Below are 25,348 nucleotides of genomic sequence, written 5' to 3' on the forward strand. Positions count from 1 at the left end.
CTAATTGTCTAAGGAATCACTCGGGACCCTCATTGTCTAAGGGATCAATTTGGATCCTCATAGTCTAAGGAATCACTTTGGATCCTCATTGTTTAATGGATCACTCTGGATCCTCATTGTCTAATGGATCACTTTGTATCCTCATTGTTTAAGGAATTACTTTGAATCCTCATTTTCTTAGGCATCACTTTAGATCCTCTTTTTTCTAAGGAATGAGTTGTGTTCCTCATTGTCAAGGGAACCACTTTCAATCCTCATTCTCTAAGGGATCACTATGGATGCTTTTTGTCTATGGGATAACTTTGGATATTCATTGTCTAAGGGATCACATTGGATACTAATTTTCTAAAGGATCACTTTTGATCCTCATTGTCTAATGAATCCCTTTGGATCCTCATTTTCCAAGGGATCTTGATGGAACCTCATTGTTTAAGAAATCACTCTGGATCCTCATTGTCTATGGGATCACTTTGGATCCTCATTGTCTAAGGGATCACTTTGGATTCTCATTCTCTAAAGAATCACTTTGGATTCTCATTGTCTAAGGGATCACTCTGGATCCTCATAGTCTAAGGGATTACTTTGGATCCTCATTGTTTAAGGAATTTCTTTGTATCCTCTTTTTTCTAAGGAATCACATTGGATCCTCATTGTCTAAGGGGTCACTTTGGATCCTCATTGTCTAAGGGATCACTTTGGATCCCCACTGTCTCAGGAAACACATTGGATCCTCATTGTTTATGGAATCATTTTGGATCCTCCTTGTCTAAGGAATCACTTTTGATCCTCATTGTCTAAGGGATCACTTTGGATCCTCATTGTCTAAGGGATCAATTTGGAGCCTCATTGTCTAAGGGGTCACTTTGGATCCTCATTTTCTAAAGAATCACTTTGGATCCTCATTCGCTAAGGGATCACCATGGATCCTCATTGTCTATGAGATCACTTTGCCCCTCATTGGCTAAGGGATCACTTTAGATCCTCATTGTCTAAGGGATCACTCTGGATCCTCATTGTCTAAGGAATCACTTTGGATCCTCATTGTCTAAGGAATCACTTTGGATCCTTATTTCTTAAGGGATCACTCTGGATCCTCATTGTCTAATGGATCACTTTGGATCCTCGTTGTCTAAGGGGATCACTTTAGATCCTCAATTTCTAAGGGATCACTTTGGATCCTAATTGTCGAAGGAATCACTCGGGATCCTCATTGTTTAAGGAATCACACTGGATCCTCATTTGTAAGGGATCAATTTGGATCCTCATTGTCTAAGGGATCAATTTGGATCCTCATTGTCTTAGGAATCAATTTGGATCCTCATTGTCTAAGGGATCAATTTGGATCCTCATTTTTAAGGGATCACTTTGGATCCTGATTCTCTAAGGGATCACTTTGGATCCTCATTGTCGAAGGAATCACTTTGGATCCTCATTTTTAAGGGATCACTTTGGATCCTCATTGTTTAAGGGATCACTTTGGATCCTCATTCTCTAAGGAATCACTTTAGATCCAAGATCAATATTGTTGTAGGTTTATTCCGATACAGTATTGTAGACTGTCTTGTCCCGAAGGTCAGCACTGGCCCTACTCCAGCAGACTCTTTGAAGCAGAGCAGCAACCCACCTCTAGCCTGAGCTCTGAATGTGTCAGAGTTGCAGCTGTGTGGGGGTCATGACTTTTACAGACGGTCCCACTGTGTGTTTGTTAAAACTGAACTGGGCCCCACACAAAACAGTGGTGGCAATCACATCTTGCTCCCCGTTCCCCTGCAATATTCAGAATTTCAGCAAGAAAGGTAAAGAGTTACTGATAAGGAACCTAATTCATAGAATCATAGAATCTTACTGCACAGAAGGAGGCAATTTGGCCCATCATGCCTGTGCTGGCCTTTTGCAGGAGCTCTCCAATTAGGCCCGCTCCCCCCTGCTCTTTCCCCATAGCTCTGTTAAGTTTTCCTTTTTCAAGTCATTATGCAATTTCCTTTTGAAAGTTACTAATAAATGTGCTTCCACCACCCTTTCGTGCAGTGTATTCCAGATCACAACAAATTGCTGCATAAAATAATTTAAAAATGTCATCCTCAATTTCAAATCCTTATGTGACCTCATCACCCTTCCCTATCCCTGTAACCTCCTCCGGCCCTGCAACCCTCCGAGATCTCTGTGCTCCTCCAATTTTGCCTTGCAAACCTTTACCCTTCAAGTATTTATCCAATTCCTTTTGGAGGTTACTTTTGAATCTCCTTTCACCACCCTTTCAGGCAGTGTATTCCAGATCTTAATTCTCCTCATCTCCCCTTGCCTTGGAGCGTAATTATCACTGAGAAGTCAGCCTAAATTTAATTTTACGCAGCGAGTTGCTGCTCACCTGGGGTGTAATTGCAGACAGGCACTGCTTGGGCCGAATGGCCTCTTCCGGTGTTGTTCCCGCTGTGTATTTAATTAGAAAGGTTTGATGTGTCGCTGTGAGTTGAATCAGGAAGTGGGGAACTCGTGAGAAAACATCACTTTGTCTTGTGTTATAAGCAAACTGTTAACTCTTTGACTCTCAACAGTGTGACAATATTTCTGCTCAAAGCTGGCTGGGCAGCCATTGACATGGAGTTTCTTCTGTGTTGGGAGAAGGAGGATAATTACCCCACTGTTCCCCCATTCTCTCCTGTGACCCCTGCTGGGTTTTCTGTTCCAGCGACACTGGGCAGCCCTTTGATAGTTGTCATATGTGCCCGCTCTTCGTGTGTAAGACCAGTAAGTTTGAGTAGGGCCGACCAAACGGACAGGGCAGCTGGGGGGAGGGGGTGCGGGGAGAGGGGCCTCACACCCAGGCCTTGCCCTGCCCTCAAGTTGAAGGAGATTTCAACAGTCCTCTGTTTTAACAACATCGCAAACACAGCCGGAAGATTCCCCCTGGTTCCTGTGTCTTAACAACATCACAAATGCAGCCGGAGGCTTCCCCCTGGTTCCTGTGTCGTAACAACATCATAAACACAGCCAGAAGTTTCCCCCTGGTTCCTGTGTCTTAACGACATCGTAAACACAGCCGGAAGATTCCCCCTGGTTCCTGTGTCTTAACAACATTGTAAACACAGCCAGAAGATTCCCCCTGGTCCCTCTGTCTTAACAACATCGCAAACACAGCCAGAAGATTCCCCCTGGTTCCTGTGTCTTAACAACATCGTAAACACAGCCAGAAGGTGCCCCCTGGTTCCTGTGTCTTAACAACAATGTAAACACAGCTGGAAGATTTCCCTTGGTCCCTTTGTCTTAACAACATCGTAAACACAGCTGGAAGATTCCCCCTGGTCCCTGTGTGTTAATAATATCGTAAACACAGAGGGAAGATTTCCTCTGAGATGCAAAACTGTGACACTACAGTGCCACCACTGGTAGGAGGGTGTAATTACAGCACAACATTTTACATAGGAAGTTTCCATTATAAGTGCGAACACAGGAATTTAGATATGGGGGGGAAATGCGACAATACGAAGTAACATTTTTGGAGACACGAATTGTGCACAGATGTGAGATGTTTAATATAGATATATTTGTACATAGCAAGCTGAGCATTTTAACCCTTGTTTTAATAACTGTCATAGTATACATATGCTACTTGCAATCTTTCACAGCATATAAAAGGTGCAACAATCAGAAAGAGCATTCAGATCTGCTTTCAAAGTTGAGTGGCACCACATTTCTGCTCATTACTATTGGGCAATGTTGGCTGCATGCAGTGCCTCGGTTATGATGTGGCCACACAGCAGGGCTGGGGTGCACCAGGTTCAAAGGGCATGCTTATTTGTTGGCATGCAACGTATTTATTGCCCGCACGCTGTATGCCCTGTTGAAGGACCCTCCTTGTTCTATTAGGACTCGGTGCAGATCACTGTTACAACAACAACTTGCATTTATATCGTGCCTTTGCTGGAGTGAAACATTCCAAGGCACTTCACAGGTGCGTTAATCAGACAAAAAATTGACATCGAGCTACAGAAGGGGAGATTAGGACAAGTGACCAAAAGCTTGGTCAAAGGAGCGTCTTAAAGGAGGAGAGAGAGGCGGTGAGATTTAGGGAGGAAATTCCAGAGCTTAGGGATTAGGCGGTTGAAGGAACGGCCACCTATGGTGGAGTGATGAAAATCGAGGAGTTCAGGACTGAGCTAATTCACAGAGAGTGATCGAAACCTGGGATTGGATCCAGGTCGGGGAGTGGGGTCAAAAACCTTGGAGTCATTCACGAGGCAGAGGGATGGTGTGACGGATCATTCCAGGGTTTATGTGGAACGGTTAGCTAGATGGATGAAATGGCCTTTCTCATCTCTACTCCCCTTTGTGGAATACACACTGATCAGATGTTCGGAGAGAATGTCTTTACGCAGAGGGTTTTTTGGGATGTGGAATGTCCGGCCAGGAAAGCTGGAGGAAGCAGAACCCAGAATAGATTTTAAAAGGGAATTGGAGAAACAACTGAACTAGGAAACTTTTTTAACAGTATGAGGAAAGGGCAGGCGAGTGAAACTAAGGGGAGACTTCTTTCAGGGAGCTAGCATGGGGGGAGATGGGCCGAATGGGGGAAAGGTGGAGGAACAGGATTGAAGGGGATAGCTCTCTCATATGCAATGGGCTAAACGACTTCCTCCTGTGCCATAGAATTCCCTGACTCTACGCAGTGAGCTCGTATCAACACCTCCAACCATCACATTTGATGGTTGTGCATGAGAGGTGTTTGTGTGGGGAGAGGGGGGCTTCTGAATCTCTTGGCACAGTGGGTCAGCATCAAGTTGTCCCTTGTCAAGCATTTCATCCCAATCACGCCAATGCAAATCCTTTCAGTCCCTTCCCTCCTCCCAACATCTCCCCCAGTAGGTTGTATGTTGCTACCAGGAATCGCTAACCCTCCTCACCACTCACTCTCTCTCCCCGTTTCGTGCTCAGTTTCACTGGAATCTGATCTGTGGGCATTCCGTGCCCTCGCCAATGTCGACAGTCCCATCACCGCTGGGCAGGTTCAAGAAGTTGATTTTGGCATACAGAAGGTCTCCGTGTTTGACGGATTGTCCATGCCCGGCATTTTGTCCCGCAGGACCTTCAGCGAGATCCCGGGGAGCTGGAGTCTCCGCATCGTTAGTTGAATCACTGGTTGCGTTCCAGGGGTCAAAAACTAACGCGCTCTGTGTACCCTAAAAGAAAATGGAAGCACAAAACATTCTCACATCATTTACCGGGACTGATAGGGTTAAATTATTACATAGACTGGCTTGTGACAGCCCTGGATAGGTGGGATTAGCTCTCGTCTATGAGTTAGAAGGTCGTGAGTTCGAGCCGCACTCCAGAGACTTGAGCCACATATTTCGCACCCTCAAGACATTCCAATTCGCTTTACAACCAATAAAATATTTATTAATGTCGGTTGAGAGGTAAATATTGGACCAGGAGTCTGGAGGGAAATCCCCTTGCTCTTCTTAGAAATTGTGGCTGTGGGATCTTTTACGGCCACCTGAGAGGGCAGACGGGGGTCTCGGTTTAACTTCTCATCCGAAAGACGGCTCTTTCGATACTGCAGTGCTCCCTCAGTACTGCCCCTCTGACAGTGCAACGCTCCCACAGTACCGCCCCCCGACAGTGCAGCGCTCCCTCAGTACTGCCCCTCTGACAGTGCAGCGCTCCCTCAGTACTGCCCCTCCGACAGCGCAGCGCTCCCTCAGTACTGCCCCTCCGACAGTGCAGCGCTCCCTTGGTACTGCCCCTCAGACAGTGCAGCGCTCCTCAGTACTGCCCCTCCGACACTGCAGCGCTTCCTCGGTACCGACCCTCTGACAGTGCAGCGCTCCCTCAGTACTGCCCCTCTAAAGTGCAGCGCTCCCTCAGTACTGCCCCTCCAACAGTGCAGCCTTCCCTCAGTATTGCCCCTCCGACAGTGCAGCACTCCCTCAGTAATGCCCATCCAACAGAGCGGCACTCCCTCAGTGCTGCCCCTCCGACAGAACAGCACTCCCTCAGTATTGCCCGTCCCACAGTGCAGTAATCCATCAGTATTGCCCCTCCGACAGTGCAGCGCTCCCTGAGGACAACCCCTCCAACAGTGCAGCGCTCCCTCAGTACTGACCCTCTGACAGTGCAGCGCTCCCTCAGTACTGACCCTCTGACAGTGCAGCGCTCCCTCAGTACTGACCCTCCGACAGTGCAGCGCTCACTCAGTACTGCCCCACCGACAGTGCAGTGCTCCATCAGTACTGCCCCTCCGACAGTGCAGTGCTCCCTCAGTACTGTCCCTCCAACAGTGCAGTGCTCCCTCAGTACTGCCCCTCACACAGGGCAGAGTTCCCTCCGTACTGCAGATACGAATGCAACACACTCCCTCAGTACTGCCCCTCCGACAGTGCAGCGCTCCCTCAGTACTGCCTCTCTAAAGTGCAGCGCTCTCTCAGCACTGCCCCTCCAACAGTGCAGCCTTCCCTCAGTATTGCCCCTACGACAGTGCGGCACTCCCTCAGTAATGCCCATCCGACAGAGCGGCGCTTCCTCAGTGCTGCCCCACCGACAGAACAGCACTCCCTCAGTACTGCCCATCCCACAGTGCAGCAATCCATCAGTATTGCCCCTCCAACAGTGCAGCGCTCCATGAGTACAACCTCTCCAACAGTGCAGTGCTCCCTCAGCATGGCCCTTCAGACAGTGCAGCATTCCCTCAGTAATGCCCTACCGACAGTGCAGTGCTCCCTCAGTACTGACCCTCCCACAGTGCAGTGCTCCCTCAGTACTGCCCGTCCCACAGTGCAGCGCTCCCTGAGTACAGCCCCTCCGACATTGCAGCGCTCCCTCAGTACTGACCACCCGACAGTGCAGCACTCCCTCAGTCCTGCCCCACCGACAGTGCAGCGCTTAGTCCATACTGTGGATACAACAGGGCCAAGCTCCCTCAGTACAGCCCCTCCAACAGTGCAGCAGTCCCTCAGTATTGCCCTTTAGACAGTGCAGTGATCCCTCAGTACTGTCCCTCCGACAGTGCAGTGCTTCTGCAGTACTGCCCCTCCGACAGTGCAGTGCTCCATCAGTACTGCCATTCCGAGAGTGCAGCGCTCCCTCAGGACTGCCCCTCCGACATTGCAGCATTCACTCAGTACTGCTCCCTGACAGTGCAGTGCTCCCACAGTACTGCGGATATGACAGGGCCACGCTCCCTCAGTGCTTCCTCAGTACTGCCCCTCCAAAAGTGCAGCGCTCCATCAGTACTGCCCCTCCGACAGTGTAGCGGACCCTCAGTGCTGCCCTTCAGACAGTTCATCATTCCCTCAGTAATGCCCCACAGATAGTGCAGTGCTCCCTCAGTACTGCCCATCCCACAGTGCAGCACTCCATCAATATTGCTCCTCCGACAGTGCAGCGCTCCCTGAGTACAGCCCCTCCAACATTGCAGCACTCCCTCAGTACTGACCCTCTGACAGTGCAGCGCTCCCTCAGTACTGACCATCTGTAAGAAGTCACACAACACCAGGTTATAGTCCAACAGCTTTATTTGAAATCACAAGCTTTTGGAGCACTGCTCCTTCTTCAGGTGAAGTGGAGAAATGCATAAAGACACAGCTTATATAGTCAGAGAATCATGTCAGATGTTTACAGGTAACCTTTCCAACTGCCATTTATCACACCTCAGCAGAGAGATAATCACAGCAGTCAAAGGTGTGAATGGTGTCCAAACAGGTCAGTCAGGGAAACATTACATCAAAGAACAATGAGGTGGGGTCACAAGGGGTCAAATATTGCAGATGCTGGGGTCTGTATGAAAAACAAAAAAACAGACAAAAAACATTTTTTTTTGGCTGGAAATCACAGCAGGTCCGGTCGCATCTGTGTAGAGAGAACAAGGCAATGTCGACTCGAGTCTGGATAACCCTGCGTCAGGTGGGGTTACATGTAGCGTGACATGAACCCAAGATCTCTGTTGAGGCCGTCCTCATGGGTGCAGAACTTGGCTATCAGTTTCTGCTCGACGATTTCTGTGACTATATAAGCTGTGTCTTTATGCATTTCTCCACTTCACCTGAAGAAGGAGCAGCGCTCCGAAAGCTTGTGATTTCAAATAAAGCTGTTGGACTATAACCTGGTGTTGTGTGACTTCTTACATTTGTCCACCCCAGTCCAACTCCGGCATCTCCACACTACTGACCATCTGACAGTGCAGCGCTCCCTCAGTCCATCCCCACCAACAGTGCAGCGCTTCGTCCATACTGCGGATACAACAGGGCCATGCTCCCTCAGTACAGCCCCTCCAACAGTGCAGCGGTCCCTCAGTATTGCCCTTCAGACAGTGCAGTGCTCCCTCAGTACTGTCCCTCCGACAGTGCAGTGCTTCCTCAGTACTGCCCCTCCCACAGGGCAGCGATCCCTCAGTACTGCAGATACGGTAGCGACACACTCCCTCAGTACTGCCCCTCCAACAGTGCAGCGGTCCCTCAGTATTGCCCTTCAGACAATGCAGTGCTCCCTCAGTACTGACCCTCCGACAGTGCAGCGCTCCCTCAGTCCTGCCCCACAAACAGTGCAGCACTCCCTCCGTACTGTGGATACGACAGGGCCACGCTCCCTCAGTAATGCCCCTCCGACAGTGCAGCGCTCCCTCAGTACTGCCCCTCCAGCAGTGCAGTGCTCCCTCAGTACTGCCCCTCTGACAGTGCAGCGCTCCTTCAGTACCGCCCCTCTGACAGAGCGGCGCTCCCTGAGAACAGCCCCTCCGACAGTGCAGCACTCCCTCAGTACTGTCCCTCCGACAGTGCAGTGCTCCCTCAGTACTGACCATCTGGCAGTGCAGCGCTCACTCAGTACTGCCCCTCCGACAGTGCAGTGCTCCCTCAGTACTGTCCCTCTGACAGTGCAGTGCTTCCTCAGTACTGCCCCTCCCACAGGGCAGCGCTCCCTCAGTACTGCGGATACGGTAGCGACACGCTCCCTCAGGGATTAATTAAGAGGGGGCAAATAGATTATGAAAGTAAGCTTGTCGGGAACATAAGAACTGACTGTAAAAGCTTTTATAGATATGTGAAGAGAAAAAGATTGGTGAAGTCAAGCATAGGTCCATTACAGTCAGAATCAGGGGAATTTATAATGGGGAAAAAAGAAATTGCAGACTAATTAAATATATATTTTGGTTCTGTCTTCACGAAGGAGGACACAAATAACCTCCCAGAGATGTCGGGTAATATAGGGACTAATAAGAGGGAGGAACTGAAAGAAATCAGTATTTGTAGGGAAATGGTGTTGGGGAAGTTGACGGGATTGAAGGCTGATAAATCCCCAGGGCCTGATAATCTACATCCTAGGGTACTTAAGGAAGTGGCCCTGGAGATAGTAGATGCATTGCTGGTCATCTTCCAGAACTCGATAGACTCTGGAACAGTACCCATGGATTGGAGGGTGTTATGTTCATTAATAACTAGTCGTTTTCATTATGAACAGCTAGCTTCTAGCTAGTCACTTTATTCATGCCATGTGGACTTCTGTGTGCAGGCATCCATCTTGACTACTGCCTTCTGGGTAGCCTAGTGCATCATGGGTAGTCCACTCTTATATATACAGCTAAACATACAGCAACATACAGCTCCACCTAGTGTACCATTCTAGAATGACAGGTTACTGATCATTACATCCCCCTTTCTTTGAGGTTAAACAAAATCAATATCAATCAACTTTCAAGAAAAACGATGAAGATGATATCAGTAACACTTTTGTTAGTGCTCTATAAACAAACATTTTCACAACAGTCAACACATTTTCAAAGCTTTACTTTATACTCAAAGATTAAGTCTATCAGGCTTTTTTACTTCACATGTGGATCTTCTCAGCACGGGTAAGTATGATGTGTTTTCATGAGATTGTTCTGGTGGTGAGTGACAAGTCTCACATTCGCCTATCATGTTCTCAATGTCCTTATTTATGCCAGGCCAATAAATAGTGTCTCTTGCTCTCCTTTTGCATTTTTCAATTCCGAGGTGTCCCTCATGAATCCTTTTGAGCATGTCTTGACGTAGAGCCTGTGGAATGACTATTCCGTTCTGTTTTAGTAATAGACCACTTGCGACACTCAACTCTGACCTGATGTGATAGTACTTTGGACAGGAACCTTTTGGCCAACCATGATGAATGTTCTCTATTACTGTTTGCAACACTGTGGGGGGAAAATTGGGTGACTAGCGCCACCTGTTAGCGCCTAAAGAGGCAGTCAGTGGCTGTAGCGCCACTGGCTGTGCCTCCCGCGATATTCAGCAGGGGTGCTAATGGTGGCGTTAGCCATTTGCACTGCGCCGCCACCGATTACGTCATCGGTGTGCGCAGCGCCCCATTCGCGCCCCGTTCACGATATTTGGTAGCGAATGGTGCAGTTGCGCCATTTGCTACCCGTGCCGAGTTCACGGGGTCTTACTGTGCCGGCAGCGGCGCAAGTTAAGGTGGAGGTGCGGGGTGGCCGCCTTTTTTGGTGGCCGCCTGCCAGCACCTCCGTCCCCGGCCTCCTAACCCCCCACCGCGGCATTGTCAGCTGTTTCCGGAGAGCCCGGCACTTCTCCTTGGTGCCGGGCTCATTTGCCAGCACTCATGAGTGGGGATCGCGCTGTTGCAGGCACCTCCCCCTTAACAGTACCGCAGCGTGCCGTGCCGCAGCGTGTGGCGCTGTGGCATGTTGCGCTGCGATATTCAGTTTCAGTGCCCTAAGAGGGACGCGGAGTGCCTCGAGCCTCACCCCATGTCCCTCGAGGGGCAATGAAACTGAATATCTGACGATCGCTAAAGCCTCGAACGCTGCGCTAAATCCTGCGCTCAGGCGACTTTTGCACCACTTTGGCGCCCCAACCCAATTTCTAGGCCTGTATTGTTTACTCTTTGTTCTGCTATTTGCTTTGATTTTGTGTCTGACACGGGCAGTGCAGCAGTGACCATACGCACATGAACATCCACGTCTTCTTCAGCAGAGCTCACATGACTTATTGTGGGTGCTCGGGATAGTGCATCTGCTAACACTATCGGCTGAAAATTCAGTAGTCTTAGCGCCTCATTTGAGGCGCTAGAGGGCCTTGCGCCGGAGTTATGGCCAGTAGTGAAATTCCCTGGGGCCCTAAATCGGCGTTGCTCCGGTAGCGCTGCGCCGGCACCGATGACGTCATTGGTGTGCGCAGTGTCCCGGTTGCCATGGTAACCCGCCCGAACTCCAAAATTGAGTTGCGGCCGCCTCGCCCGTGGCAGCCGCAACCAGCGTTTTGTCAGAGGTGCCTTACTGCAGTTAGCGCCAGCTCATTAAAGGCCCCGCGGCGGCCGGCCGCTTTCCCGCCGGCCGCCTGCCCGCAGCTCCCTCCCCGGACTTCTCTCCCCCCCCTCCCCGGAACAGATGCAAGCCCGGCACTTGTCCGAGGTGCCGGGCTCATTTTTAAGCAGATTTGCGTGGGCCGCGGCTGGGTGCAGGCAGCTCCTCCTTAATGGAAGGAGGAGGCCTGCACTTCCCCAGCCTGCCGCACCGCATCGGGTGCTGCAGCACCGGAATTGTGGCGCGAAATGGCAGTTAGTGCCCTTTTCCAGGCGCTAAGACCCTTCAGTAGCGCCGGCAGCCGTTTGGGCGCGGCGCCACTGAATTTTTGGCGCGCGCAGGGGACTTAGCGCCGGCACTAATTTCCAGCGCTAAAGACCTGGCTAAGCCAAAACCCAATTTCTAGGCCTATGTGTTTGCCTGGTGTGTAGATCAGTTCAAAGTCATATCTTTGCAGCTTCATCATGAGTCGCTGTATCCTTGGAGACATCTCATTCAGATTTTTTTTAATGATGGCAACCAGTGGGCAATGGTCTGTCTCAACTGTGAAGGTGGGAAGTCCATATATGTAGCCATGGAACTTTTCTAGTCCAACTACCAAACCTAGACATTCCTTTTCAATCTGGGGGTATCGACACACAGAATCAGTCATCGACCTGGAGGCAAAGGCAACAGGCTTCCAATCTTCACCCTCTGCTTGTAGCAAGACCGCGCCTAGGCCATCTTTTGATGCATCCGTTGACACTTTGATTCTCTTAGTTGGGTCAAAGAAGGTGAGTACAGGTGTGGTTGTCAGCACTGTTTTGAGGTTCATCCACTCTTGTTCATGTCTTTCTGTCCATGCAAACTCATTTGTTTTACATAGCAGGTCTCGCAGACAGGCTGTCTTTGCTGACAAGTTATAGGAATGAACTTTCCAATGAAGTTTATCATCCCCATGATGCGTAGCACTCCTTTTTTGTCAGTGGGTCAGGATATGTTGAGTATGGCATTTACTTTTTCCATATCTGGCTCTATTCCTTTAACAGATAGATTATCTCCCAGGAAAGTGACTTCCTGGACTCAAACTGACACTTGGCTTTGTTGAGCTTCAGTCCATTCCGGCGTATGCTCTGTAGCATTTTAGTCAGTCTCTCATTGTGTTCTTTCAGTGTGGAGCTCCAGATGATGATGTCATCAACATAGACCCGAACACCTTCCAGAACTTCAATTATGTGTTCCATCGCTCTATGAAAGATTTCAGATGCAGATATTATCCCGAAAGGCATTCTGAGGAAATAATACCTGCCAAATGGTGTGTTGAAGGTGCAGTATTTGGTGCTCTCTTCATCCAGTTTTAGTTGCCAAAATCCTTGTGAGGCATCGAGCTTTGTGAAGTATCTGGCACCTGACATTTCACTGGTGATTTCTTCTCGCTTGGGGATCTGGTAGTGTTCACGTTTTATGTTTGCATTTAAGTCCTTTGGATCCATGCATATTCTTAGATCATTGTTGTTTTCCTTCACACATACCATGGAGTTAACCCAGTCTGTTGGCTCTTCGACCTTCCTGATGACTCCTAGTGTGGTCATTCTGTCCAGTTCTTTCTTGAGCCGGTCACGCAGGGGTGCTGGAACTCTCCGTGGAGCATGTACCACTGGCTGAGCATTCTCCTTTAGCTGGATCTTGTAAGTGAATGGTAGAACTCCAAATCCTTTGAACACATCCTGGAAATTACTCACTACAGAATCCATCGAGTCATCTGGTCTGCTTATGGCACAGTTTATACGGTAGACTCTCTTGACCAGTTCTAAGTCCTCACAAGCTTTGTAACCTAGTAGTGAATCAAATCCTTCAGCCACAACAGAAAACATGAGATGATGCACTTTGTCTTTGACTGTCACTTTAAGTCTGCACACCTAAGCTATCTATTTTCTATCCATTATAGTCTTTCAGTAGTACTGACTTTTTCTGTATTTTGGGCTTTTCTTTCATATTTTTAATGTCACTCATACTGATTAAGTTTGCTTTTGCCCCAGCGTCTAGTTTCAATGTAACTAATGCTCCATTTACCTGCAGTGGGATTATCCATTTGTCCTCTTTTACTGTATTAACTTTATGTTCAGCATTGTCCATTCCTGAGGGCTGCACATTTTCTGTATCCTTTTTGATATTGTCACATGACACCATTCCTACAAAAAATGTCTCACTTAAATCAGTGCCCTCAATCACATTAACTCGTTTCCCTTTCTTAGTTTTTACTTTTGAAAAGCATTGTTTGGCAAAGTGATTCTTTCCATGACATTTTGTGCACATTTTCCCAAATGCTGGGCATTGTCGTGACTGGTGTTTGTAACAACAGCATTTACAATTAAGAATTCCATCCTCCGATTGCTTTGCATTTCTGTTCTGCCCACGTTTCTTTCCTTTGTAGGACACAGCACTGACAGCAGCACTGTCACTTACTACAATCGCATTATTATTATTTTCACTGAAAGTCTTCGCGTGCTTTTGAGCTAGCTCACTGGCTTGGCATATTTTCACAGCATTTTCCAATATTAGTTCAGTTTCTCTCAACAGACGTTCCCTGACCTTTTTATCATGAATACCAAACACAATCTGGTCACGAATCATGGATAATTTCAGTTCAGAGAAATTATATGTCTGTGCTTTCAGTTTCAGATCTGTCACAAAGCAATCAAAAGTCTAATTTTGCTGCTGTGTCCGTGAACAGAACACGTACCTCTCATAGGTTTCGTTCTTTTTGGGAGAACAATGTGTATCAAATTTCTTTAGCATATCGTCCAATTTTTTTCTGTCCTGCTCTGGATCAAATACAAATGTATTAAATACCTCTATCACCTGCAGGCCTGCAATCGTGAGCAGTAACGCTATTTTCCTTGCGTCTGGCTTCGTACCGAATCCGATGGCAGCAATGTAGAGTTCGAATTGTTGTTTGAAAGCCCGCCAATTGCAGTCGACATTCCCCGTGAGTTTCAAACCCTCCGGTGGCTTCAAAGTCTCCATGTCGCATTTCACAATATTCAGCAGATTTTACCACTTCTGGTACCATGTTATGTTCATTAATAACTAGTTGTTTTCATTATGAACAGCTAGCTTCTAGCTAGTCACTTTATTCATGCCATGTGGATTTCTGTGTGCAGGCATCCATCTTGACTACTGCCTTCTGGGTTGCCGAGTGCATCATGGGTAGTCCACTCTTATATATACAGCTAAACATAAAGCAACATACAGCTCTATCTAGTGTACCATTCTAGAATGACAGGTTACTGATCATTACAGAGGGTAGCTAATGTTACCCCACTGTTCAAAAAAGGTGGTAGAGAAAAAGCGGGGAATTATAGACCGGTAAGCCTGACATCGGTAGTGGGGAAAATGCTAGAGTCCATTATAAAAGATGTAATAGCAGAGCACTTGGAGAGCAGTGACGGGATCGGACAAAGTCAACATGGATGTACAAAGGGTAAATCGTGCTTGACTAATCTACTGGAATTTTTTGAGGATGTAACTGGTAAAATAGATAAGGGAGAACAAGTGGATGTGGTGTATTTGGACTTTCAGAAGGCTTTTGATAAGGTCCCGCATAAGAGATTAGCTTGCAAAATTAAGGCACATGGGATTGGGGGCAAGGTATTGACTTGGATAGAGAACTGGTTGGCAGATAGAAAGCAAAGAGTTGGAATAAACGGGTCGTTCACAATATATATTAATGATCTGGACGAGGGAATTGGATGTAGTGTCTCCAAATTTGCAGACGACACAAAGCTGGGTGGGAGGGTATGCTATGAGGAGGATGTCGTGAAACTCCAGTACGATTTGGAGAGGTTGGGTGATTGGGCAGAAACATGGCAAATGCACTATAATCTGGATAAATGTGAGTTTATCCATTTTGGTGGCAAAAACAGGAAGGCAGATTATTATTTGAATGGCAGTAGATTGGGAGAAGGGAAAGTGCAGAGAGACCTGGGTGTTCTTGTGCACCAGTCACTGAAGGTAAGCATGCAGGTGCAGCAGGCGGTTAAGAAGGCAAATGGTATGTTGGCCTTCGTATCAAGAGGGTTCGAGTACAGGAACAAGGATGTCTTGCTGCAGTTGTACAGGGCCTTGGTGAGACCGCACCTTGAGTATTGTGTGCAGTTTTGGTCGCCTTATCTGAGGAAGGATGTGCTTGCCATGGAAGGAGTGTAGCGAAGATTCACCAGGCTGATACCTGGGATGGCAGGAATGACGTATGAGGAGAGATTGTGTCGATTGGGCTTGTACTCACTGGAGTTTAGAAGATTGAGAGGGGATCTCATTGAAACCTATAAAATTCAGTCAGGCCTGGACAGACTAGATGCAGAAAGGATGTTCCCGATGGCTGGGGAGTCCAGAACTAGGGGTCATAGTCTAAGGATAAGGGGTAAGCCATTTAGGACTGAGATGAGGAGGAATTTCTTCACCCAGAGAGTGGTGAACCTGTGGAATTCTCTGCCACAGAGGGCAGTGGAGGCCAGTTCATTAAATATATTCAAAAAGGAGTTGGATATATTTCTTAAGGCTAAGGGGATCATTGGATATGGGGAGAAGGCAGGGACAGGGTACTGAATTTGAATGATCAGCCATGATCTCATTGAATGGCAGAGCAGGCTCGAGGGGCCGAATGGCCTACTCCTGCTCCTATCTTCTATGTTTCTATGTTTCTATGTTACTGCCCCTCCAACAGAGCAGCGATCCCTCAGTATTGCCCTTCCGACAGTGCAGCATTCATTCGGTACTGCCCTACCGACAGTGAAGTGCTGCCTCAGTACTGACCCTCCCACAGTGCTGCGCTCCCTCAGCACTGCCCCTCTGACCATGCAGCGCTCCTTCAGTACTGCCCCTCCGACAGTGCATCAATCCTTCAGGACTGCCTCTCCAAGAGTGCAGCGGTCCCTCAGTACTGCCCCTCCAACAGTGCAGCGCTCCCTCAGTAATACCCCTCAGACAGTGCAGCGCATCCTCAGTACTGCCCCTCCGACAGTGCAGTGCTCCCTCAGTATTGCCCTTCCGAAAGTGCAGCGCCCCCTCATTACTGCCCCTCCGACATAGAAGATAGGATAGGAGATAGGAGCAGGAGTAGGCCATTCAGCCCCTCGAGCCTGCTCCGCCATTCAATGAGATCATGGCTGATCATCCAAATTCAGTACCCTCTCCCTGTCTTCCCCCCATATCCCTTGATCCCTTTAGCCTTAAGAAATATATCCAACTCCTTCTTGAATATATTTAATGAATTGGCCTCCACTGCCTTCTGTGGTAGAGAATCCTATAGGTTCACCACTCTCTGGGTGAAGAAATTCCTCCTCATCTCTGTCCTAAATGGCTTACCCCTTATCCTTAGACTGTGACCCCTGGTTCTGGACTCCTGGCCATCGAGAACATCCATCCTGCATCCAGTCTGTCCAGGCCTGTTAGAATTTTATGTTTCAATGAGATCCCCTCTCATTCTTCTAAACTCCAGCGAGTATAAGCCCAATCGACACAATCTCTCCTCATACATCATTCCTGCCATCCCAGGTATCAGTCTGGTGAATGTTCGCTGCACTCACTCCATGGCAAGAACATCCTTCCTCAGATAAGGCGACCAAAACTGCACACAATACTCAAGGTGTGGTCTCACCAAGGCCCTGTACAACTGCAGCAAGACATCCTTGTTCTTGTACTCGAACCCTCTCGCTACGAAAGCCAACATACCATTTGCCTTCTTAACCGCCTGCTGCACCTGCATGCTTACCTTCAGCGACTGGTGCACAAGGACACCCAGGTCTCGTTGCACTTCCCCTTCTCCCAATCTATTGCCATTCAGATAATAATCTGTCTTCCTGTTTTTGCACCAAAGTGGATAACCTCGCATTTATCCACATTATACTGCATCTGCCATGCTTCTGCCCAATCAACCAACCTGTCCAAATCATACTGGAGTTTCTCAGCATCCTCCTCACAGCACACACGCCCACCCAGCTTAGTGTCATCTGCAAACTTGGAGATATTACATCTAGTTCCCTCGTCTAGATCATTTATATATATTGTGAATAGCTGGGGTCCTAGGGCCAATCCCTGCGGTACCCCACTAGTCACTGCCTGGCACTCGGAAAAAGAGCCGTTTATTCCAACTCTTTGCTTCCTGTCTGCCAACCAGTTCTTTATCTAAGTTAGTACCTTGCCCCCAATCCCATGTGCCTTAACTTTACATGCTAATCTCTTATGCGGGACCTTATCGAAAGCATCTGAAAGTCCAAATACACCACATCCACTGGTTCTCCCTTATCTATGTCCTCAAAAATTTCCAGTGGCTTAGTCAAGCATGATTTAACTTATGTAAATCCATGTTGACTTTGTCCGATCTTGTCACTGTTTTCCAAGTGCTCTGCTATTACATCTTTTATAATGGACTCTAGCATTTTCCCCACTACCGGTTACTGGTCTATAATTCCCTGTTTTCTTTCTACCACCTTTTTTGAATTGTGGGGTAACATTAGCTACCCTCCAATCCATGGGAACTGTTCCAGTGTCTATCAAATTTTGGACAATGACCAGCAATGCATCTATTATTTCTAGGGCCACTTCCTTAATTACCCTAGGATGTAGATTATCAGGCCCTGGGAATTTATTGGCCTTCAATCCCGTCAATTTCCCTAACACCATTTCCCTTCAAATACTGATTTCTTTCAGTTCCTCCCTCTCATTAGACCTTATATTCCCTGACATATCTGGGAGGTTATTTGTGGCCTCCTTTGTGAAGACAGAACCAAAGTATGTATTTAATTGGTCAGCCATTTCTTTGTTCCCCATTATAAATTCCCCTGATTCTAGCTGCATGGGACCTACGCTTGACTTCACCAATCTTTTTCTCTTCACGTATCTATAGAAGCTTTCACAGTCAGTTTGTATGTTCCCGGCAAGCTTACTCTCATACTCTATTTCCCCCCTCTTAATTAATCCCTTTGTCCTCCTTTGCTGAATCCTAAACTGCTTCCAATCCTCAGGTTTACTGCTTTTTCTGGCCAATTTATATGTCTTCTCCTTGGATCTTTTGCTATCCCTAATTTCCCTTGTTAGCCACGGTTGAGTCACCTTTCTGTTTTATTTTTATGCCAAATGGGGATGAACAAATTCTGTAGTTCATCCATGCAATCTTTGAATGTTTGCCACAGCCTATCCACCGTCAACCCTTTGAGTAACATTCCCCAATCAATCCTACCCAACTCACGTCTCATACCACCGTAGTTTCCTTTATATAAATTCAGGACCCTAATCTCTGAGTCAACTACTTCGCTCTCCATCTTAATGGAGAATTCTATCATATTATGATCGCTCCAACCCAAGGGGCCTCCCACAACAAGATTGCTAATTAATCCTTTCTCATTACATAATACCCAGTCTAAGATGGCCTGATCTCTAGTTGGTTCCTCGACATATTGGTCCAGGAAACCATCGTGTATACACTCCAGGAATTCCTCCTCCACAGTAGTGTTACTAATTTGGTTAGCCCAATCTATATGTAGGTTAAAGTCACCCATGATAACTGCTGTGCCCTTATTGCACGCGTCTCTAATTTCCCATTTAATGCCATCCCCAACCTCGGCATTATTGTTTGGAGGTCTGTATATCACTCCCACTAATGTTTTCTGTCCCTTGGTATTTCTCAGTTCTACACATACAGATTCCACATCATCAGAGCTAATATCCTTCCTTTCAATTGTGTTAATCCCCAACAGCGCAGTGCTCCCTCAGTACTGACCCTCCGACAGTGCAGCACTCCCTCAGTACTGCCCCTCCGACAGTGCAGCGCTCCCTCAGTATTGCCCTTCTGACAGTGCAGCGCTCCCTCAGTACTGACCCTCTGACAGTGCAGTGCTCCCACAGTACTGCCCCTCTGACAGTGCAGCGCTCCCTCAGTACTGCCCCACGACAGTGCAGCGCTCCCTCAGTACTGCCACACTGAGAGTGCAGTGCTCCCTCAGTATTGCCCCTCCCACATTGCAGCGCTCCCTCAGTACTGTCCGTCTGACAGTGCAGTGCACCCTCGGTATTGCCCCTCTGACAGTGCAGTGTCCCCTCAGTACTGCCCCTCCGACAATGCAGCTTTTTCTCAGTATTGCCCCTCCAACAGTGCAGATTTCTCTCAGTATTGCCCCTCCAACAGTGCAGCACTCCCTCAGTTCTGCCCCTCCGACAGTGCAGCGTTCCCTCTGTACTGCCCATCCGGCAGTGCAGCATTCCCTCAGTGCAGCCCCACCAACAGTGCAGCGTTCCCTCAGTACTGACCCTCCAACAGTGCAGCACTCCCTCAGTACTGCCCCTCGACAGTGCAGCGCTTCCTCAGTATAGCCGTTCAGACAGTGCAGCGCTCCCTCAGTACTGAACCTCCGACAGTGCAGCGCTCCCTCAGTACTGTCCAACCGACACTGCAATGCTCCCTCAGTACTGTCCCTCCCACAGTGTAGCACTCCTTCAGGACTGCCTCACCAACAATGCAGCGCCCCCTCATTTCTGCCCCTCCAACAGTGCATAACTCCCTCAGTAATCCCCCTCCGACACTGCAGCGTTCCCTCAGTAATGCCGCTCCGACAGTGCAGTGCTCCCTCAGTACTGACACTCCAACAGTGCAGTGCTCACTCAGTACAGCCCCTCCGACAGTGCAGCGCACCCTCAGTACTGACCCTCTGTGGTAAACCACTGTTATACCTGCCTGTGTGGGTGTTTGTATTCCACTGTGTACATGTCTGTACATGCCTCGGCTGACTCCTCCCACGAGTCCAGGTATAAAGGTGACTGCTCCACAGTCCCTCTGAATTCTGGACTGGTCGACCACTCGACGCACACCTTCATTCTCTTGTTAATAAAAGCCTGTTAGTTACTCGCTTAACCTCAGTCTTTTGAGTAATTGATAGCGCATCACCCTCCGACAGTGCAGCGCTCCCTCATACTGCCGCTCGACAGTGCAGCGCTCCCTCAGTATTGCCCTTCAGACAGTGCAGTGCTCCCTCAGTACTGCCCAACCGACACTGCAGTGCTCCTTCAGTGCTGTCCCTCCCACAGTGTAGCACTCCTTCAGGACTGCCTCACCAACAGTGCAGCGCCCCCTCATTTCTGCCCCTCCAACAGTGCATAAATCCCTCAGTAATCCCCCTCCGACACTACAGCGTTCCCTCAGTAATGCCGCTCTCACAGTGCAGCGCTCCTTCAGTACTGACACTCTGACAGTGCAGTGCTGCCTCAGTACTGCCCCTCCGACAGTGCGGCACTCCTTCAGGACTACTCCTCCGACAGTGCAGCACTTCCTCAGTACTGCCCCTCCAACAGTGCAGTGCTCCCTCAGTACTGCGGATACGACTGGGCCACGCTCACTCAGTACTGCCCCTCCAACAGTGCAGCACCTCTCAGTATTGCCCTTGAGACAGTGCAGTGCTCCCTCAGTACTGACCCTCCAACAGTGCAGTGCTCCCTCAGTACTGACCCTCCCACAGTGCTGTGCTCCCTCAGTACTGCCCCTCCAACCGTGCAGTGCTCCCTCAGTGTTGCCCCTCTGACAGTGCAGCACTCCTTCATTACTGCCCCTCTGACAGTGCAGTACTCCTTCAGGACTGCCTCTCCAAGAGTGCAGCGGTCCCTCAGTACTGCCCCTCCAACAGTGCAGCGTTCCCTCAGTATTGCCCTTCTGACAGTGCAGCGCCCTCTCAGTACTGCCCCTCCGACAGTGCAGTGCTCCCTCAGTACGGACCCTCTGACAGTGCAGCACTCCCCAAGTACTGCCCCTCCGACAGTGCAGCGCTCCCTCAGAATTGCCCTTCAGACAGTGCAGCGCTCACTCAGTACTGACCCTCCGACAGTGCATTGCTCCCTCAGTACAGGCACTCTGACAGTGCAGCGCTCCCGCAGTACTGCCCCTCCGACAGAGCGGTGCTCCCTCAGTATTGCCCTTCTGACAGTGCAGCGCCCCCTCAGTACTGACCCTCCGACAGTGCAGTGCTCCCTCAGTGCTGACCCTCCGACAGTGCAGCACTCCCTCAGTACTGCCCCTCCCACAGTGAAATGCTCCATCAGTATTGCCCTTCAGACAGTGCAGCGTTCCCTCAGTACAGCCCCTCCGACAGTGCAGCGCTCCCTCAGTATTGCCGCTCAGACAGTGCAGCGCGCCCTCAGTACTGCCCAACCGACACTGCAGTGCTCCGCAAGTACTGTCCCTCCCACAGTGCAGCACTCCTTCAGAACTGCCTCTCTGACAGTGCAGTGGTCCCTCTGTACTGCCGCTCCAACAGTGCAGCACTCCCTCATTACTGCCCCTCCAACAGTGCATAACTCTCTCAGTAATCCCCCTCCGACACTTCAGCGTTCCCTCAGTACTGCCCCTCCGACAGTGCAGCAGTCCCTCAGTACAGCCCCTCCCACAGTGCAATGCTCCATCAGTATTGCCCTTCAGACAGTGCAGCGTTCCCTCAGTAAAGCCCCTCCGACAGTACAGCGCTCCCTCAGTATTGCCGCTCAGACAGTGCAGCGCGCCCTCAGTACTGCCCAACCGACACTGCAGTGCTCCGTACGTACTGTCCCTCCCACAGTGCAGCACTCCTTCAGGACTGCCTCTCTGACAGCGCAGCGCTCCCTCAGTACTGCCGCTCCAACTGTGCAGCGCTCCCTCATTACTGCCCCTCCAACAGTGCATAACTCCCTCAGTAATCCCCCTCCGACACTTCAGCATTCCCTCAGTACAGACCCTCCGACAGTGCAGCGCTCTTTCAGTACTGACCCTCCGACAGTGCAGCGCTCCCTCAGTTCTGCCCCTCCGACAGTGCAGCGCTCCATCAGTATTGCCCTTCAGACAGCGCAGCCTTCCCTCAGTACTGCCCCTCCGACAGTGCAGTGCTCCCTCAGTATTGCCCCTCCGACAGTGCAACGTTCCCTCAGTACAGCTGTAGTGGCGCTTCTTAGTTTCCAAACAGGCAGCCACTGAGCTGTGGGGCTTTTAACAACGAGTAGACGCGTGTCAAAATAAAACATTCCCAAACGTAGCTTTGTCTTTTAAACTGTTTACTATAACACTTAACAAACGGAATTACAAAGCAAACACGTATAAACGAACACGGTCAAAAACTGTATTGCTCCAAACCTCACAACTTCTGCCTCCTTCAGCCACGTGCAGTTTAAACTGTAAAATGGCTGCACACCATGTGTGGCTTAGGGACTGTACCATTGTGGCAAGAATGAAGGGGGTGTCTCGGACTATACTACTGGAGCAAGAAAATAGGGGGTTTCTTAATACAATAAGTCGGTCAGGTAAATTAACTGTATTATGCCAGTTAACCACTATTTTAAAGTATTTTCTTAAGCTTTCATGGCTCTTACATTCCGGCCCCTAATTGACTAGGCACATGAAGCATATCAATTACTCAAACATTAAGAGCCATAAACTAATGAGTTCAACATATTTACAATATAAGTGTCCACTTTTTTCGTTCAGGAACCTTTCACGCTGCTTCTTGTAGCAGGCAGAGCTTTGTGATCGGTCTTTCCAGGGTACTGGTCTTGGTTTGCAAACGAACGCGACGAACGACGCCCCTGGAGTCTGGCATGGTCTTAATTATTTTTCCCATCAACCAAGAATTTCTAGGGGCTGAATCGTCCACGATTAAGACAATGTCTCCGACAATGAAGTTCCTCTTTATTTTGGACCATTTTTGACGCTCCTGTAGCAGAGGTAAGTATTCTCTTGTCCATCTGGTCCAGAAAAGGTCTGACATATACTGAACTTGCCTCCACTTCCGACGGGCATACAGATCTTCCTTTTTGAAGACTCCCGGGGGCATGGCTGGCTGTGTTTTCAACAACAACAGGTGGTTCGGAGTCAGGGCTTCGAGGTCATTGGGATCATCTGATGTCTTAGTTATCGGTCGGTCATTAATGATGGCTTCGACCTCGCACAGAACGGTTTGGAGTCCCTCGTCGTCAAGCACTTGCTGCTTCAGTACAGAACTGAGTAGTTTTCTTACGGTGCGTATCTGTCTTTCCCAGACACCTCCGTGGTGGGATGCAGCCGGAGGATTGAAGATCCACTTAATTCCTGTTTGCATCATGGCTTCCTGTATTTTAAGCTGATCCCAACCTTCAATAGCTTCCCGTAGTTCTCTCTCCGCTCCGACGAAATTAGTGCCATTATCAGAACGCATAATGGACACCTGTCCTCTTCTACAGACAAAGCGCCGCAAGGCGTTAATACAGGAATCAGTGTCAAGCGTGTGTGCCACCTCAATATGAACTGCTCTGATGGTCAAACAAGTGAAAAGCACACCATATCTCTTGACAAGGCTCCGTCCTCGCTTTACCTCGAAAGGCCCGAAATAGTCCACCCCTACGTTTGTAAATGGGGGCTTGTCTGGTAACAAACGGTCTTCAGGCAGGTCTGCCATTTTCTGCTCCCCAGCTCTAGCGTGTAACCGTCTGCAAACAATGCATTCAGAGAGTATTTTTCTTATTACGGAATTAGCTCCTGGAATCCAGTATCTTTGTCTTAGCTTCGCAAGCACGTGATTCCTCCCACTGTGTCCAATACTCTGGTGTATATGCTGAAGAATGAGAGTAGCAACCCGGAGGTCCTTAGAAAGGATAGCAGGATGCTTGGCCTCCTCTGGCATAGCAGATTTGTTTAGTCTCCCTCCCAACCTCAGTACTCCATCTTGCAGTGTAAGGTCCAGCTTGTAGATATGACTACCTTTCTTGATTGGAGTATTTCGCTGTAGAGCTTCGATTTCTTCTGGGTATCTTTGTCTTTGACTGAAGCGAACTATCTCCTTCTCAGCCTTGGCCAAATCCTCCACGGTCAATGAATTCTTGCCCAATGTGGTCTTGTGCTGATGCATATACTGCTGTAGAAGCATTCTCTGCTTATCAGGGTTACTTTCAGACTGACTGATAGTGGCTCGGTACTCTTTTCTCTTACCGCTCAGGTGTAGCAGCAACTCTTTCAACCTTAGAAACCATGCAACTGCTTTCCTCAACTGGTGCCATCCTGAGAAATGGTTAACAAGCTTGTTCACTGTGTCAAAGTTCTCTTTCGTATTTATGAGATTTACTGTGACTGATCTCTTGACTTCGACGTCGTCTTCAGCAATCTGACTTGGCATATCTGGTCTTTCTGGCCATGATCTCTCTGTTTCCAGCAGATAACTTGGGCCTTGTATCCAAGTTTCACTCCTCATGAAGTTTTCAGCCTTCAATCCCCGTGAGGCTTGATCTGCTGGGTTTAATGAGGTGTTTACATACCTCCATTGAGATGGTTGTGTAGCTTCTCTAATGGATGAGATTCTGTTTGCTACGAAGGTCTTGAAGCGTATCTTCTCATTCTCTATATACTTCAGCACCATCGTGCTATCCGTCCAGAAGACAGATTCTTCTAATGGGAGCTGTAACTCTTTCCGCATCACCTGGTCAACTTTAACTGCAACAACCGCTTCCGTCAATTCCAGTCTCGGGATGGTGACCTGCTTCAGCGGAGCCACCCTGGATTTCCCCATGAGGAAGGCACAATGTTTCTGGCCCTGTTGATTTGTCAGCAAGAGGTAAGTAGCCGTGCCATAGCCGTCCTCACTGGCGTCCGAGAAATGATGTAGTTGGGCCGTCTTTGTAACTCCAAAACTCGCGGGCTTGATGCATCTACTGACGTTGAAGCTAGAAAGTTGTTGCAAATCTGTCAACCATCTGTGCCATCTCTGAGCTTGACCTTCTGGGATATCTTCATCCCATCCTCTCTTGTCTCTACACAGCTCTCGTAGCATCAGCTTCACCGGCAGAATGAGTGGTGCCAGGAATCCGAGAGGGTCGTAGATGGAACTGACCACGGAGAGAATCCCTCGTCTTGTGGATGGTCTTTCGTTCACCATTATCCTGAAGTTGAACGTGTCTGACTCAATGCACCATTGTACACCAAGAGCTCTCTCGATAGGAGGGACATCATGGCTCAGGTCCAGATCTTTGACTTCAGTGGCTCTTTCCTTTTCTGGGATAGAAGCTAGAACTGCTCTGCTGTTGCTTATCCACTTAGTCAGATGG

The 25,348-nt window shown here is 48.8% G+C and overlaps 1 protein-coding gene across 2 annotated transcripts in view; it reads right to left on the reverse strand.

Annotated features, from left to right (window-relative positions):
* Nucleotides 1-3,518: 3,518 nt before the first annotated feature.
* Nucleotides 3,519-25,348, reverse strand: part of LOC147107474 (myelin-associated glycoprotein-like) — a 247,690-nt gene continuing 225,860 nt past the window's right edge. For both annotated transcript variants that reach the window (XM_086006537.1, XM_086006536.1), the window contains one exon: nucleotides 3,519-5,177. In XM_086006537.1, coding sequence (XP_085862663.1) covers nucleotides 4,935-5,177 — 243 coding nt within the window. In that variant the 3' untranslated portion in view covers nucleotides 3,519-4,934. The remainder of the gene's footprint in view (nucleotides 5,178-25,348) is intronic.

This window comes from Somniosus microcephalus, chromosome 14, assembly GCF_052327205.1.
Source record: "Somniosus microcephalus isolate GS21.2 chromosome 14, FLI_Smic_1.0, whole genome shotgun sequence".
Lineage (NCBI taxonomy): Eukaryota > Metazoa > Chordata > Chondrichthyes > Squaliformes > Somniosidae > Somniosus > Somniosus microcephalus.